At 38.4% G+C, this 16921-nt stretch overlaps 1 protein-coding gene across 1 annotated transcript in view; it reads right to left on the bottom strand.

Moving 5' to 3' along the window:
• LOC137281471 (26S proteasome non-ATPase regulatory subunit 1-like) overlaps nucleotides 1–16921 on the bottom strand; it is a 274250-nt gene that overhangs the window by 256351 nt on the left and 978 nt on the right. Inside the window, exons 2-20 of the mRNA XM_067812714.1 lie at nucleotides 15625–15668; nucleotides 13104–13177; nucleotides 12580–12643; nucleotides 12020–12125; nucleotides 10985–11127; nucleotides 10717–10779; nucleotides 10003–10146; nucleotides 9439–9507; nucleotides 8820–8998; nucleotides 8277–8340; nucleotides 6652–6789; nucleotides 5941–6029; nucleotides 5644–5722; nucleotides 5110–5209; nucleotides 4803–4876; nucleotides 4142–4202; nucleotides 3358–3408; nucleotides 1021–1097; nucleotides 107–322 (exon numbers count right to left, since the gene is read on the bottom strand). Coding sequence (XP_067668815.1) covers nucleotides 107–322; nucleotides 1021–1097; nucleotides 3358–3408; nucleotides 4142–4202; nucleotides 4803–4876; nucleotides 5110–5209; nucleotides 5644–5722; nucleotides 5941–6029; nucleotides 6652–6789; nucleotides 8277–8340; nucleotides 8820–8998; nucleotides 9439–9507; nucleotides 10003–10146; nucleotides 10717–10779; nucleotides 10985–11127; nucleotides 12020–12125; nucleotides 12580–12643; nucleotides 13104–13177; nucleotides 15625–15668 — 1835 coding nt within the window. The remainder of the gene's footprint in view (nucleotides 1–106; nucleotides 323–1020; nucleotides 1098–3357; nucleotides 3409–4141; nucleotides 4203–4802; nucleotides 4877–5109; nucleotides 5210–5643; nucleotides 5723–5940; nucleotides 6030–6651; nucleotides 6790–8276; nucleotides 8341–8819; nucleotides 8999–9438; nucleotides 9508–10002; nucleotides 10147–10716; nucleotides 10780–10984; nucleotides 11128–12019; nucleotides 12126–12579; nucleotides 12644–13103; nucleotides 13178–15624; nucleotides 15669–16921) is intronic.

Here is a 16921-nt window from a genome sequence, read left to right as displayed (position 1 = left end):
TACTCCTTCATAGTCATGAACAATATATGAATTTGGATATTCAAAAAATACCTTGATATCTCAATGCAAAGTTAAAAATTGTGGTTTGATTGAAAGGCAGACTTACAGCCACATGCAGGAGCTTCCTGATGGCCTGGTTGTTTCCCGATCCACAGTACGCCATGGCAATAGTGTTCATCCCTGACCACCGCAAGATAGGGTCCTTGTCCCGAGTCAGACTCTCAATCAGGGCGTCCGCCTCCTCCAGGCGCCCATACATGGTCAGGGAGATTCCTACAGCCAGACCTCGCAGGATCTTTTCATGCTGAGTTTCCTGGGCATACTACAAAAAAAGGTTCAAAATAAAAGATAGCAAGATTGAAAACATTATGATAAGTATCTTCGTGATTTCCATAGTAGAAAAAACTTCTCAGTTTTACAAGAATGACGACCATAAGAATTTGGATATTAATACTTTTATCTTTACTCTTTCCTTCTTCATTTCAATCAACACCAAAACAGTCACCCTATTCTACTGTGTCAGTCACTGAAACTTCCCTTTACCATCCTTAAGTATTAACACATGCAGTGAACTAAGTTCATCATTCATTGGATTTGATTTGATTTGATTTGACTAAACTCAGTCTCTAATAAACTCTTTGAAGCTCCCTATACTCACGAGGTAAGTAACAACCATGTTGTGTCAGGATAATTACAGACAGATCACAGAGATTAAGATAAGTAAAAAACGGCAAACAGTACCTTCATTCAAACATACTGGCCGTCTAATCCCCAGATTGACATACTTAAAAAATACACCTAATAATATTCAAACCTAAAGAATCTAGATGAGACAACAACAGAATGCCACAGAAAGAGTTTTGTTGCGACTGAATGTTGTCTTACGCCAAACTGAATATGATTATCTATCCTGACCCAGGATCCCAGCTGGATTGTATGATATTATGATAAGGATAAGGATTATGTGTGGAATATCTTGAAGACATCACTGAGCAATACTATATATCTCTGACTACTTACAGCAACCATATCCTCGATGGCTGTGGCTGACTTAGTTCCCAGCATCACCAGCCCCATAGCCAAGCCAGCTGCTTCTCCTGCAAAATAACAACATCATACTAAGTAACATGTACATATTACAGAAAGTAACTTATATCTGCCAGAATGTAAATATTATATACATTCCTTATTACTCTAAAGTGAGTGGGTGAGTTTAGTTTTACGCCACACTCAACAATATTCCAGCTATATGGTGGTGGTCTGTAAAAAATCGAGTCTGGACCAGACATTTCAGTGATCAACAACATGAGCATCGATCTCGTAGTTGGGCACCAATGATGTGTCAACAAGTCAACGAGCCTGACCACCCGATCCCATTATGTTGCCTCTTACAACAAGCATAGTCGCCTTTCATGGCAAGCATGGGTTGCTGAAGGCCTATTCTTCCCCGGGGACCTTCACTGGTTTATTACTCTAAAAAAGAATTACAAGAGTAACACATTACAACCACTTTACATAAAACAGCAGGCAAAATTGTGATTACATTTAGATTTCAAAACAGTGATAATATTCTTTTTTAAGGCCAATTACTCTTTTAAATTGATGAAGGCATTTTACTGCCACTTCAGTAAATGTGTGTTCATTGTCCAGCTTTGGGTGGATTATTTGGTGGAGTACTATAACAAAGTTATGTAATTTATTGTGGTTCTCTTTGTCATCAGCTACAGGATCCCGCCATGGCTTGGCCAGTTGTTGTTTCTACTGTATCTATAGCCTCCTATCAGATCTCAGGTCTCATATATTTCTCTTCTTATATATTTCTTATATATTTTCTCTCCTTTCTGTCACAGCACAATATAGCTAAAATATTGCCAATGTGACTGCTATCTCTCTGGTCACTGGTGCATCACAACTCTGCATAAATACCTCCACACGAAAGTGAGTTAAAGTAGTTTTGTACTGATAATGATCACAAGGAGAATGGGATGTGGTGTTGTTCATCATGTAACTATTTGTTCATCATGTAACTATTTGTTCATCATGTAACTATTTGTTCATCATGATACATGTTTATCTGTCATACAGAACAAAGTTTAATATCATCTACATGTAACATACTCTAAAGTCTTGGGGGTGGTAAATCATATGGGCAGGCATTTTAAGTTCTATAAATAGTAGCAAAGGTGGACTGAGGAAGTGAATAAGTTAGGTTTATATACTGGACAAAATAAATTAGGGATATTGGTAATTTTATGATTAATATTTTATCGGTGTGTCAATGAACAAACAGATCATTATACGGAATTTCAAAATTTACATACATCCCTAACTATTTTTGTCCAGTATATTACTGTGTGTGTGAGATTTATAGTCACTTTAGCAGTGTTTCAGCTGTATTGTGATCAGTGTCAGTGTGAGAGAGAGTGAAAGAGAAAGTATGTGTCTTATAAATAATTAGTTGTCAGTCTGTTCAGTCTCAACAGTCATCAATACCACACATCTCTTCTTTAGCATAACACTCTCTAACTGCCCCATGCCAAGAAGCTCAATGGTCTGATTGGCCAAGCTTACACCTATTGTAATACTGCATGCTGTATGTTCAACTCTATCAGCAGATGACAGGCCTGCTCAGATCAGTGAAGGGACAAGTTGGAATAAAGACAAAGTAAGTTACATATCTATTGTCTGTATACAGTATTGCACTGACTTGATAAAGTATGGGTAAGACTTTAACCTGTCTCCCCATAAATTTTAACAGTGAGGAAACATTGCTTCGAGTGGCATTTTTGGAAGTCTTTCTGTACATGTTCAGATACAATCAGAGAAATGTGTTAACACTCATTGTTATCACATTAGGAATATATATTCAGGTGACATGATTTGACTAGAATGATGTTTAAGGGCAGGGTACAAGCAGAAGTTTTTCCAAAGTATGTTTGCATTAACTCTTGGAGTAAACTAAAAGTATGTAATAAAAGACAAGAACATTTGCAGGAAAGACTGTCATCCGTATCATTCGATGCCAAAAAACAGATGGTTTCTTATAGATAGCCTACCCTAATCCTAGCCCTTACCGCTTGAAATAATCATAACAGAAAAGCGTGGAGTTACGGGTGGAACTCTTACCCACTTACTGAGATACTAAATATTCTGTCACTAATGACAGTAATGACCAAGTACATGGATGGATGTGTGGAAGTATTATGTTCCATTTCTGGAATGTTTAATAGGGTTTTGTAGATAGATGTGTTCCATACAGGGTGAGGGTGACTACTATCTGGACGCCTTTCATTTATATACCTCAGTTCAAATGTATCTTGCGCTAAAAGTTGAAAATAAAAAATCCATGACACTGACCTGTGACAGCATCATCCTGGTACAAATTGAACTTTAGCTGTTCATATATGTCTGCAACAAAATGTTCAGGTAGAAATAAATATTGACCAGGCTGAATATCAAATGAATCATCTACATGCAATTCAGACAAGAACGATTCAGCAAATCCAGCACATGTTCAGCAGCCAGTTAAACAGTGGTCGGAATTGTTTTGATCAGAAAACATTACATTTCATTTTCACACAACTGACTTGCGTAGTTTTATCATTTTGCATTCAAACTTTGAATCATGACCAAAACATAATGTGATGTTTGCATATCATGAGCACCCAGTAGGCTGAAGATTATCTCAACACTGTTCATAGTCAGGTCCAATACTGTGACTATGTGGAGTCAAATAGTGACTAAGTCACAAAGTGGTATTGACTTGTCCATGGCACAAGTAACATCTCATGCTTCTGTGGAAGTGAGTACATACATGAATGAGTGAGTGAGTTCAGTTTTACGCCACACTCAACAATATCCTGTCTGTAAATAATCGAGTCTGGACCAGACAATCCAATGGCCAACAGCATGAGCATCGATCTGCGCAATTGGGAACCGATGACATGTGTCAACCAAGTCAGCAAGTCTGACCACCCGATCCCGTTAGTGGCCTCTTACGACAAGCATAGTTGCCTTTTATGGCAAGCATGGGTTGCTGAGACCCAGAGACCCAGAGACCTTCACAGGTATTTTTATCCCGGATCTTCACAGGCATGTGTATATACAGGAAAACATGAATTTCAACAGATGGCGTTAGTACCTTGTCTGGCTGTCCCCATGGCTGCAAGACCCACACCTAAACAGCCTCCATGACGGACCATCTGAAAACACAAACATTCTCCATGGTCTGGCAACACAAATGACAATGAGAACTTAGCAAACTACTCACGACAAACAATTGACAGATATAACAAACCTTTTTTGTCCATAGTTGCTTCTGGACCAGATATTGCAGTGACAGAAAACAAAAATTATGAGGAAAAATCAAAATCATCAGGCAGTGATCTTATAGTGGTTGGTTGTTGTGTTACATCACACTCAGCAACACACAAGCTAAATGGCGTCAGTCTGTAAATAATCAAGTCTGACCCAGACAATCCACTGATCAAGAGCATCTATGCAACTGGGACATGTCATGTCAAGCAAGTCAACAACCTTGACCACCTGATCCGTTAGTTGCCTCTTACGACCAGCATTGTTCAGTGAAGATTCTAACCCAGATCTTCACAGGTCCAGTCAATGGAAACATAACTGTTTCATGTAAGACCTTGACCAGAACACCAGACACTGTGACAATACTGGCTTCACACAAAAAGCTGAGATTGCTTCCCATCATTTGTTATACCAGCAAATTCTGGAGTTTAATGAACTATGAATGTAATGAAATAACATAGCTATTCTGTACTCCTTTGTTGACTTACATCTGTAGATGCATCTTTCAACTGGTTGAGAAGGTAGTCTGTTATTTCCCCTCCGTGGTTAGCATGTATGAGGCCTGTGGTAGAATTCATGCATATGTTAGACCACACCAGCTCATTAACAGTATCAAATCATAAAATGTCACATGAATTGAATAAAATGTAAAAAAACTCAAGAAACTTCCATCTGTTCAACCTGTTTCAACTTCCAGCTTAATTTTGGAAGAAATTCAATACAAGGCAAGAGTAATAATCATTGCTGGACTGTCATTTCTGAATGTCAGCTCGGACTACAACCAGACTGACTCACCTAAAGCAAAGAGCCCTCCCCCTTCTGAGTAGGACGAGCCGGGACTGGTGTCTTTAGGTAAATAGGAGGACATAAGTTGCAGAGCTTCTTTCTCATGTCCCTGGGGATTCAGAAATATTCTAGCGTCATGCACATCTTCAAACAATGAAACATCATAGGAACAGGTCATACAGGTGATAATAATACTTCAACATTTGTCTATCATTTCACCTTTAAGATGGACAACGTTCAACAAACTTTTACTTTAGTCAAGTTACTGTTACAGCGCATTTCTATCATGCTCTGGTGATCCCCCACAACTCCCCCATGATTTAAAATGAGAAAATATCTCAAGAATCCTGTATGACCAAATCAAATCTAAGTGAAGCACAAAAACATTTCTACAGTTCAAGAAATAGTCAAGGAGCATCTTAATGTCTTAAGTTCTTGAAACAGCTCCTGAAACTTGCAGCAATTTAAGAAGCTGACCTATTTCGAGATAAATAAACTGTCGTCTGTATGAACCAAACTAGAAAGATATATTTTCTATCATACCTTGTGAATGACGCCTAAACTGGCTGTTGCTGTAAATTTGGCCCAGTTGGTGGCTCGAGAAAGCCAGTCAAGGTTATCTCTGAAAAATAAGTTAAAACATCATTCAAAGGTGAAATGAAATTATGCACATAACATTTAGAATGCATCACATTTATCAAGATATGCCCTTTAAGGCATGTACAGCTGTGTCAGTTTTCAGTCGACAGATTTCAATACCAAAATATCCAAATATATTTGTAAGACAGCTGCTCCTGTGTTACATGTGAATTGTTTATGAACTACCACCTTCCAACTCACCTGAGAAACTGATCTGATGTTGTGCCGCAATGCATGAACGAGTTTGCTATCACAGTGGCAGAATGACACACAGAGTTCCTAACTGCATCCTACAACAAACCATTGTCACATTCACCACTTAGCTTGTAGTACAGGCAACTATTCACGGGATCAGAGATGTAAAGACATACTTTATTTACTACAAACATATTAAAGACAAATAAATTATTGTTACTGAAGTCCTGAGAATGATAATGTCTGAACTTAGCCAATCTAAGCATTTTGGTCTGTTCATTATGTGAAGTGTGTATTCACAAACAACCGACATCTCTCTCACAATGTAGTAGATGTCATTGTTGTACACTTTTTTTATCAAGCCTACATTCTCCAGAAAACATCTGATAAAATTTGGGTAAACACTTCATCTGTTCGTCTGTTTTTCATCCAGTGTGACATGTGAAAATCCAGGGTAGACTAAGTCTTCAGCTACCTATCCTTGCCATAAAAGGTGACTATGATGTCACAAAAGGCGAGTAATGGGATCAGGTGGTCAGGCTCGCTGACTTGGTTGACACGTCATCAGTTCCCCATTCCACTGATCGATGCTCATGCTGTTGATCACTGGATTGTCTGGTCCAGACTCGATTATTTACAGACCACCGCCTTTTAGCTGGAACATTGCAGAGTGAGGCGTAAAACTCAACTCACTCACTCACTCACTCTCATGTGTACCTTTGTGTTTTTGAGTATGAGAAGGTCAGACTTGTTGTTTTTTATGAGGAACTGGAGATGTAAGTAGATGGTGGTCTCTCCTCCAAGGATGGTGTGTATCTTCGTCAGCTTGTCCTGCAGCAGTTTGTCGCTCTCACTCTGTGGAAGACAGCTCTTTGTCAACAACAATACTGCTATATCAGTATCTTTACCTGTATTTTCACTTTCAGCTATGTCTGTAAATAGTGCTCCAGTCTCTTAAAACATTAACTTCATGTTACCAATTAACAATTTGAATCTCTAAACAATATCTCAGAGGGATAACACATTCTTCATCGAACACAGTGATTCAACCAAATGATGGCCCTCTAGTTCAAAAGGCACTCATATCATAAAACAATACTCCAAAACAGAATATACACCTGGACTAAAACTGATAGTTAAAAGAAGCTGCAACAAAAAGAACGCTGCAAAAGAACTGTTTAATCATTGATAAATTACTCCCAAAAATAAATTTCAGTAAGTACTAGGCATTTTGAAACTTTAGCACCTGTTGACTCAATAGGTCGATCCAGAAGGGGGGTGTAGGGGTGCACCTCCACACTCTTGTCCTGAAATTCTGTTAAGTGACCACTGAAACTCAGGTGGAAATGAAGTGTGCACCCCACCCTTTCTCAACAGTGTGCACCCCTCCTTTGTCGAAAAGCTTTAGCCGCCCCTGGATTCCTACAGTTCCTCATACACTAGAGCTCCATCTTCTATATGACTAGTGTGCCAATACTTACAGCTATGACTAATCTTGAGACTAAGTCTCCACTGCAGGTCAAGTTCATCAACGCTCATTATCCTTTAGTCCTCAGCTATTGTGTAAGATGGTGTAGTGAAGCTCCTCAGCTATTGTGTAAGATGGTGTAGTGAAGCTCCTCAGCTATTGTGTAAGATGGTGTGGTGAAGCTCCTCAGCTATTGTGTAAGGTGGTGTGGTGAAGCTCCTCAGCTATTGTGTAAGATGGTGTAGTGAAGCTCCTCAGCTATTGTGTAAGATGTAGTGAAGCTCCTCAGCTATTGTGTAAGATGGTGTATTGAAGCTCCTCAGCTATTGTGTAAGATGGTGTAGTGAAGCTCCTCAGCTATTGCGTAAGATGGTGTAGTGAAGCTCCTCAGCTATTGCGTAAGATGGTGTAGTGAAGCTCCTCAGCTATTGCGTAAGATGGTGTATTGAAGCTCCTCAGCTATTGTGTAAGATGGTGTGGTGAACCTCCTCAGCTATTGTGTAAGATGGTGTATTGAAGCTCCTCAGCTATTGCATAAGATGGTGTATTGAAGCTCCTCAGCTATTGCGTAAGATGGTGTACTGAAGCTCCTCAGCTATTGCGTAAGATGGTGTAGTGAAGCTCCTCAGCTATTGTGTAAGATGGGGTAGTGAAGCTCCTCAGCTATTGTGTAAGATGGTGTGGTGAAGCTCCTCAGCTATTGTGTAAGATGGTGTATTGAAGCTCCTCAGCTATTGTGTAAGATGGTGTATTGAAGCTCCTCAGCTATTGTGTAAGATGGTGTATTGAAGCTCCTCAGCTACTGTGTAAGATGGTGTAGTGAAGGTACAGCATAAAGCTACATGACAACTCCCTGTTGTCATGCAGAACCTACCAAGCTGCTGACATCTGGAACTGGTGGTGTTGGTTTGGCTGCTTCATCAGTCTCCATGGAATCTCTGTGATAAACAGACACACAACTGATTAAGAACTTGTCAAAAGTGGGAAAGTTAAACTTGTCATCTGTTTTATAGGAAACATACTTTGCCAGGTGTTTCAAAGCATACAAGTGACCAACAAACCCGTTCTGGCATGGATAATTTCTTTAATATTAACCTGTGGAGATCCGAGTTAGAATTGGTCTTCATTAACCCAAACTTGTTCTAAGAGGTGACTAACAGTGGTCAAACTCACCGACTTGGTTGACACATGTCATCATACCCCCTATTTCATAGATCAATGCTCATGTTGTTGATCACTGTACTGTCTGGTCCAGACTTGATTATTCACAGACAGCTGGCATACAGCGTGAATAGTGCTGAGCACGACCAACCAACAATCTCTATTATCACTAGATTGTCTGACCCTGATTTGATTAGTCATAGATCAAGGTTATATAGCTGGAATACTTGATGTTAACAAAATCTCCACTTCATACCCTTCTTTTGGTTCCTCCTTGGTTTCCTTGCTGGTCTCCTCCTTCTTCTTGGCAGCATCAGGTGTGACAATGGGGATGGGGGCGGCAGCACGAAGTGCAGATTGGATCTGCTGCAGGAACTGCTGGGTTGCACTCTCGTACAAGTCAAAAGCTATCTGATATGACATCAACACTGAGTCCTACAACACAAAACAATGGGTTATGGACAGCTGTGTTTAGCAGTAACAAAGTGGCATGACAACACAATGTGGAAAGCCCGAAGTGACTGAAGGTGTGGTACTGACCAGTTTGGTGAAACAACACTACAACAACTGAGAAATCAATTAATCTAACCCGTAATCAGAGAACCATGACATCCCTAGGGGAGGTAATAAGTCAAGTAGCCTTAGAAGTCTCATGTCAATATTGACAGGTACATTTAGTAATATTCCACACTAATCGCTCCAGGTGATACAAAGAATGCATTACCTCAGAGCCTTTGCACTTTACTGATAATGATGACTCTTGTAGAATGACACCTAATATTTGAGAGATTACACAGATTAAAATATTCCAGCAATTTCAACAATATCATTGTTTTTGTTCCTCGTCAAACTGATAACATATAATAATCCCCTACCTCATCTCCTTTGATAAGTTTTTCCAAAATGTCTGCTACCGACTGTGGATCGTCCAGAAAGATGTAGCACTGAAAGAGATGTAAAACACAGTGCCATGAACTACACACACGAAGTATAATGACATCTGCAATACATGTAACAGGTAGTCACAGCTTAATTACAACAGAACCTTAACAGTTGGTTTCTGATAACATAGTTGAATACAGATATTTTGCCATGCAGAATGTTGAAATCTTTGCTTACACTGTTAACCCAAACATGTTAGTATATGGCTGGTTTTTGTTTTGTTAAACATAGGTGATCTTGTTCGTCCCAACCTAACCTTTCTAGACTAGAAATGCTGGGACTACCAAGATCAGCTAAGCTTACAGTCTCAAAATGTACTAACACAGTTTGGATTGACATGGTCATATGATTGAAACTGAAGCAACTTCATTGTATACATATGTTAGACAAGTCCTCCTGCATGGAGATTAATTCGAGTTACATCCCTCAGCTGATCATCACAGCAGTTACTGTACAATCCATGAAGCAGACGACAATCAGCTTCTTGTGGTACTTACCTGACAAACATTGATGTAGTCTGCTGTCTCTAAACTCATGTACAGTTTAGTAAGGACCTTCAGGATGGTACAGCGGAACTGTCTGTTCTGGATCAGGGCCATGCACACTTTGAATGCATATGACAGCATGAATGGGATGTCATCCTGTAACAGATCATAGTGATTGGGAGACAGGGTCTTACAGCTGACTGTCCACACCACTAAACAGGGTCAAAAGGTTGCCAGAAACTTTGTCTTTTTCTTACACTCAATTCCATTAGAGCCGCTCTCTGGAGCGGCTGACATAGATTCTCTTGTGAATTACCAAAAACATTAAATGCAAATGTGTTTCATCAACACACACCAAAGAATAATATGGAACAAACTACAGGTTGCATGTGCAGGACTTCTTAAAAAAAAGGCTACAAGATTTACTGGCTGAAAATATACCCATTCAATCCAAGAGTGAATCATACTAATTGTGTTTGTTAACACACCAGTAAATAATAAAGTCTAGCCCGCCAAAAAACCCAGTGATCGATATTGTGAGTAAAAATCCACACAACCAGGGTACCATGACAACCAAGCAACCCATTCATTCACCCCTGATAACCAGAATAAATTGCTTGGGAACTATTCCCACCCAATATTCTGACATGGTAATCAGCTAAAAAATTCAAGCATTGCCAATATGATCTTGTAATACTTATTTGAATGTGGAAAGAATATACGTACAGACTTCAAAATTGACTGTTCAAAAATGTCAATTCTTCTTGTCTCCAAAGAGATACCAAGAGCCTGTAAGAGCGAAAACAAACAAAATATATCAAGTGTTTGTACATAGAAAATCATCAAATTTCTGCCTAAAAATGTAGCTAAGAATAGGCAAGACTTAGACAAAAACATGGCGATAACAAGCACAGCATTTCACAAAATATTGGAAAGTTTCAAGAACAATGTTAAATCTGACTTAAAGATATGTTTTACATAACAGATTGGATACCTGTTTGAACTGCTTGTCATCAAAGCATCTCTGGAACATCCTGTTGACCACAGCCTCCAATCTGGGGTCAATCGGCTTCCTGTCCTCCTCTGAACATTCAGCATTCTCTACACACTGCTTTGTGTAATGGTCGATACACTTGGCTGCATGATTGAATAGAAAATGTGAGTTATTTTTAAGCTCCTTTTCATAATATTCCAACCATATTATTGCAGAGTATCTAAGAAATCAACTTCACATACAAATAACTCTACAATAAACTATAATAATAAACTACAATAAAAATGACTTCTACAGTAAACTATGGTCAAAATGACCTCTACAGTAAACTATGGTCAAAATGACCTCTACATTAAACTATGCACAAAATGACCTCTACAGTAAACTATGTCAAAATGACCTCCATGGGATCACTAATTTTAGTGTGCAAAAAATGCTTTTGCTAAAATAAACAGAAAATGGCATGGACAAAAAAAAGAAGTTCATGATATTACTCAGTCTGTTGTACGCATGTCTGTATTAAACATACTGTAATACATGTGTGGGATATTCCTCTGTCTGTTTTAGGCATATCTGTATTGAACATACTGTAATACATGTGTGGGACATTCCTCAGTCTGTTGTAGGCATGTCTGTATTAAACAAACTGTAATACATGTGTGGGAATTAAAACCTGAGTCATCAGAAAGAAGAAAGTGAGCAACCTCAGTACCTCTGATAACGTGAAGCTTCAAAGTCTGTTATCAAAGTTACTTAAGCCCCAATGTCTTTGTGAGAAGTTGTTATTTGCAGCATGTGACACTTGTTTTCTGTTTAGAAATCTTATGTTTGTTATCATGTAATGTTAATAATTTCAGTGCCAATTACAAGAAATGTTAAATCTGAACTTTATTCTGTGGGTCCTGTGAATTTTCAGTGGCTCAGACATCTGAAACTTACAGAACCCAATGTCCCGTTACTTTGAAACACCATCGTGAAAACTGCAAGATCACATATGAATGGTCCACATATTGCATAAACTCAGTGAAAACATACCTATTGTTGTTTCCACAAACTCTGATGTGTCATTGACATTGAACAGATCCCCTGCACCCAAGGCATAGGTCAAGGATTCTTCAAATGCTCCAAGATGGTAATAAACCTGTGAAACAATGTAAGTGAATGAGTGTGAATAACACTGAAAGGGCAGAGATGTGGGAAGACAAGGAAGACAAATGGGTTAAATCAAAGGGACAGTGATAATACTTATTGGTTTGAATTTTGTCGTTTAACGCCAAAACATTCACGCTAGCAGACGGGGGTCATGATCCATCTGAACTAGACACTATTGGCATCACGAACATTGATCCAACTGGGATACAATGACATCAACCAAGTCTGCCAACCTGATCCTATTTATTGCCTCTGAAGCCAATCACAGGTTGATGAATAACAAATCTCGACAGGGTCTTCATGGGGGTATCTTTTGAAGCTGATCTGTTATTAATATCATTTACCAAAGCATGCCACTCAATCATGAATTAGTTAACCATATATCAACATGATCAAAGACAACAGTCAACACTCAGTAACCATCATTATAAAGGAGAACAAACCTTTGATGCAACAAGTGCAGCCATTTCTCGATTCTTGAAGGTGGCATCTTCATAGAGAACCTCTCTGGAACACAACATGAAGAGTAACTGTCAGAAACAAACTGGCCCCATCATTAGCCCTTATCAGCTCACAACCAAGACAATTACTGACAATTAGAACAGGTCTCAAGTCATTATCTACAGTGTGTTACAAAGCAGCTTATAGGTTGCTGGGCTTCAAACCCCGTTATTTGACTACAGTTAGCAAACATATACAGTATTTCCTCCTGATGTAAGAATAAATGCAGGCAGCTGCCATCATGCATATTATCATATTCCTGTATATTCTGTAATGTCAAAACATATATACTAACTCACTGAGATCATTTTAGTGATAAATATGCTGATATACTACAGTAAATCTCTCAACCCATCGTGGTCCAGTATGTAAACAAGTGAACACGATGAGGTTTGAACAGGTCTACATGCTAATCATTTCAAATCTTTCTGAATTTTTCTTTTTGTCCTAGGACATTCATACTTACATTTTGTCAACTGATTCAGATATCTCAGCCCAGAATACATCAACAATTTTGTTTAGTTTATCCAAAGCAAACACCTGAAATTGAAAGTAGGATGTGGAACTTTTAATGATTCTGCAAGAACCCTGAAAACAGAGAGAGAAGGGCTTGACTCTATCACCAGAATCTCAGTCATGTCATGTCACATTACCACGGTCACACCTTAATGTACACGAAAAGTCATGCATGTCAAACACACTGGCTAAGCCACAAGAGTTTTTAGTGTTCAGACATCATAATGTTGGAGATATAGAATCAAAACATACAGACTTCCAAGGTTTGCTGCTAAACAGCAAACAGATACATAGAGAAAAAAATCAAAACTTAATGTAATAAGATTTACATTCATGATGGTCTTGTGAAATACATTCAATCATATTTCCAGTAAACATCCATTGATGTAATTGGAAGTGTGTTAAAAAGAGTTGCAGATCTGCTATATCCACAGAGGATATTATCACACAACCATAAACCTGCCAACAATAGTATCAAGTTGTTTCAGATGGTATAAGTTCCAACAAGTGTCAACAAAAGATGACATATTCCCCCGGCCCCCACATATTTGAAAGAACATATCATCTGACAGTTACTTGATGTATTTTTAAACTAAGTAGCAATCATGTTCATGGAAATCATGAAAAATAGAGAAGCTAAATATCTGCAAACAGCAAAAGGCACCAGTTCAAGATCTGCCGCTTACATTTGCCAAGTTCTCTTGAAAGATATCAAACGGTCTTTGAGTTGTGCTCAGGATATGGAGCCCATCCCTCCGTTTTGAGACTTATTTCAAATTGTTTCCATGGAAACTCAGAAAACAAATGCTAAACATCTGTAAACAGCAAAATGCACCAGTTCAAGTTCTGTTGAAAGATATCAAAGGGTTTTCGAATTATGTTCTGGAAACAGAGCCCATCACTCCCTTTTGGAACTAAGTCTGAATCATTTCCATGGAAACCCAGAAAATGATAAATCACCAAAATCTACAAACAGCAAAAGGCACCACTTTGGGATCTGCCAAACATATCTACCAATTTTTTTTTGCTCTCAGATATTATGAAGTTTTTGAGTTGTACTCCAGAAATGAAACACACCCCGTCACTTTTGAATGGCACCTGTAAATGGCAAAAGGTACCACTTTAGGTTCTGAGTGACACATCTCCCAAGCTATGTAGAAAAATATTGAACAGTTTAGAGTTAAGGTCCAGAAACAAAGCCCAACCCTTCCATTAGACTAAGACCAAAACATTTGGATGAAAACAAGAAAAATGAAAATGCCAAAAATCTTTAAATAACAAAAGGCACAATCATAGGTTTAATATGTTATATGTACCAATTGTAGTCTAAAAATATTGAACGGTTTTTGAGTTATGCTCCGGAAACAAAATGATTACGGACGGACGAGGTGTCTACTATATTCCCCGAACTACATGCCGGGGGACAAAAATGGATTGTCAAGGATGCCATGACATATTATCAGTATAAAACACTTGGGCTCAGTTTCAGAGATTTTAATCTACTTGCAGCAGGTGCAACATAAGATAAAGACCTAGTTACACACACAAAAGTCCAGCTGCAACATAGTGTGTTAAAACATCAAAGGTTTCAGTGCATATAAACATATGATGAAGGACCCGTAAAACCATAGAAACACACAGACACAGCTAATCCCTGTTGCTTTATTTATCAAAATGTGCAAGTCCAACTCATAACTAGGTTGCACTTTGTAATACTGGGTTGCACCATGTGCAAGTAACAAAGCACGAAATCGAGCCCTATCATTGTGACATTAACCGATGTTGTTTTGATGTTTCTCATGCTTCAGTAATGAAGTCTAATCCCGAGAGCCAAGCCTCCAGTAGGAAATAACTTTATCTACACTATGTCTCTGAAACTCTGTATTACATCTACTGCATCTCTATTGTATTAAGATGTCAATGTCTCATTGTCTATATACTATATATATTTGTGATTGTGTGTATGAAATAAATCAAGGAGTACAATTCTTTGTTGTTAATTGTGTTATACTAGATCTTATTTGTACTTAATCTAAGTTGGTTGGTTGATTTGCTGTTTAATACAGCACGCAGCAACATTCCAGATTCGTAGATTGTTTGATTTTATGTAGTGAATGATACACAGTGCAACATGGCACATTGTCAAACCACTTGAAACAGAAATCCATGATACTATTATAGCAAGAAAAACTATTTTCAAAAGGTCCAACATGTATAACTTTCCTTGTTTCCAATTTCTTATATACATGTATTGGCTAACTGCTGATAAACATGATAAACAGTAACCACTATGTCCTTCTGACATGAAACTACATGAAAGGTTCACAGTACCAAACTCAGATTCTCAAAAACCTAAAGTTCTATGAAAAAAATCAATTTCTCGTGGTCAGACTCACGTTAAAGTTCTGAATAGATTATCACAAGATTATTATTATCATTATTACCATGATTACAAAGGCAGAATTTCTTACCTTGAGCTGCGGTTCCTGTTCATCAAGCAGAGACAGAACTCCACCTACAAAACAAATACCATCATCAAAGTGTTTGAACAAAATGCTGATCTCTTTCATCAGGTTGGGGAGAACCACAAATCAAGCTGTTCCGTAGTCACATCGAGCTAATAACAACACAATCGCTACACCACACAGTCAGACCATTTCTATTGCAAGCTACGCAACTGTTTCAGAATTCACGTGACAGGAAGTTGTGGCTCGCACTGGGCTTTCATAGTTTTTTGTTTATTCTTGCCAAGTTCCTGCAAACCACACAAATACTCTTGGAACAAGTACTATTTCCAAACCGGAAGTCATGCAATTGGCAAGTTTAGCATCTCGCGAGATGGGTCTGCACGTTTCAAGCTATATTTTCAGTTTTCAGATGTGTTATTTTGTCTGTAAAGTGAAAATGTCGGTAGGGTTTGGTCATTTAGCAGCTCATGTATCAAAAACGCTCGGGTTTGGGGTGCATTTTCATTCACACATGTGTCAGTCGATTCCAGTCATGTGGTGCACTGCCATGGCTGCAGTGCGGAAAGTTCTTCTTAAAGGGCCACTTCTGAGTATGTGCGATTATAGCTCGATGGACCAATCACCCTACAGCTCGTTTGAACTACTGTAGCTTGATCTAACTATAATAGCTTGATTTGCGGTTCTCCCCGACCTGTTCATTTTGTATTTTCTAAAAAAAACATGTTTAGAAAAAGGCAATGTCACAGAAACACAACATACTGAAAAGATCAATGATGAAAATCCATAAATCCATAAAAATGTAAACTGTGAAATGATGAGGATGAATTAAACATTATGTAAATTGAAAGTAAGCATGTTAAGCAAGAAAGTAAAGGCAGTCTTGCATAACCTTAATGTGCAACCTTTAAAAATGAAGCTATTCTGGATTATCTACAAGTTCTAGATTCTTGTTTAACCCTCAAGGGCTCATCAACATCTCCTAATTATAAACTGGAACACTGTGAAAACACATGGTTGAGCAGTAAATACTGTTTTCACTCTAACACCTCTTGATTGGCAATTTACTTTCCTGCACCTCAGTAATCACCTGTGGATAATGAAGAAGGTTCATCACCATTCAACCCAATCACTTATCCCCTAATTAGCAGTGATAAGCCTGATTGGTTAAGGTGTTTACATAACACCTAACCAGAGTACTTGCTGTTTTGAACAGATTAATGAGTTTTATATGGTTAAGCTAGTGGCCTTTCTTTTGAAACAAACAATGCAGGAAGACATTTGTTATGTATCAAAGGGTTGT

This window comes from Haliotis asinina, chromosome 4 (genome assembly GCF_037392515.1).
Source record: "Haliotis asinina isolate JCU_RB_2024 chromosome 4, JCU_Hal_asi_v2, whole genome shotgun sequence".
Classification (NCBI taxonomy): Eukaryota; Metazoa; Mollusca; class Gastropoda; order Lepetellida; family Haliotidae; genus Haliotis; species Haliotis asinina.
The sequence above is the reverse complement of the archived record's forward strand: the minus strand, read 5'-3'. Positions and strand labels throughout refer to the sequence as shown.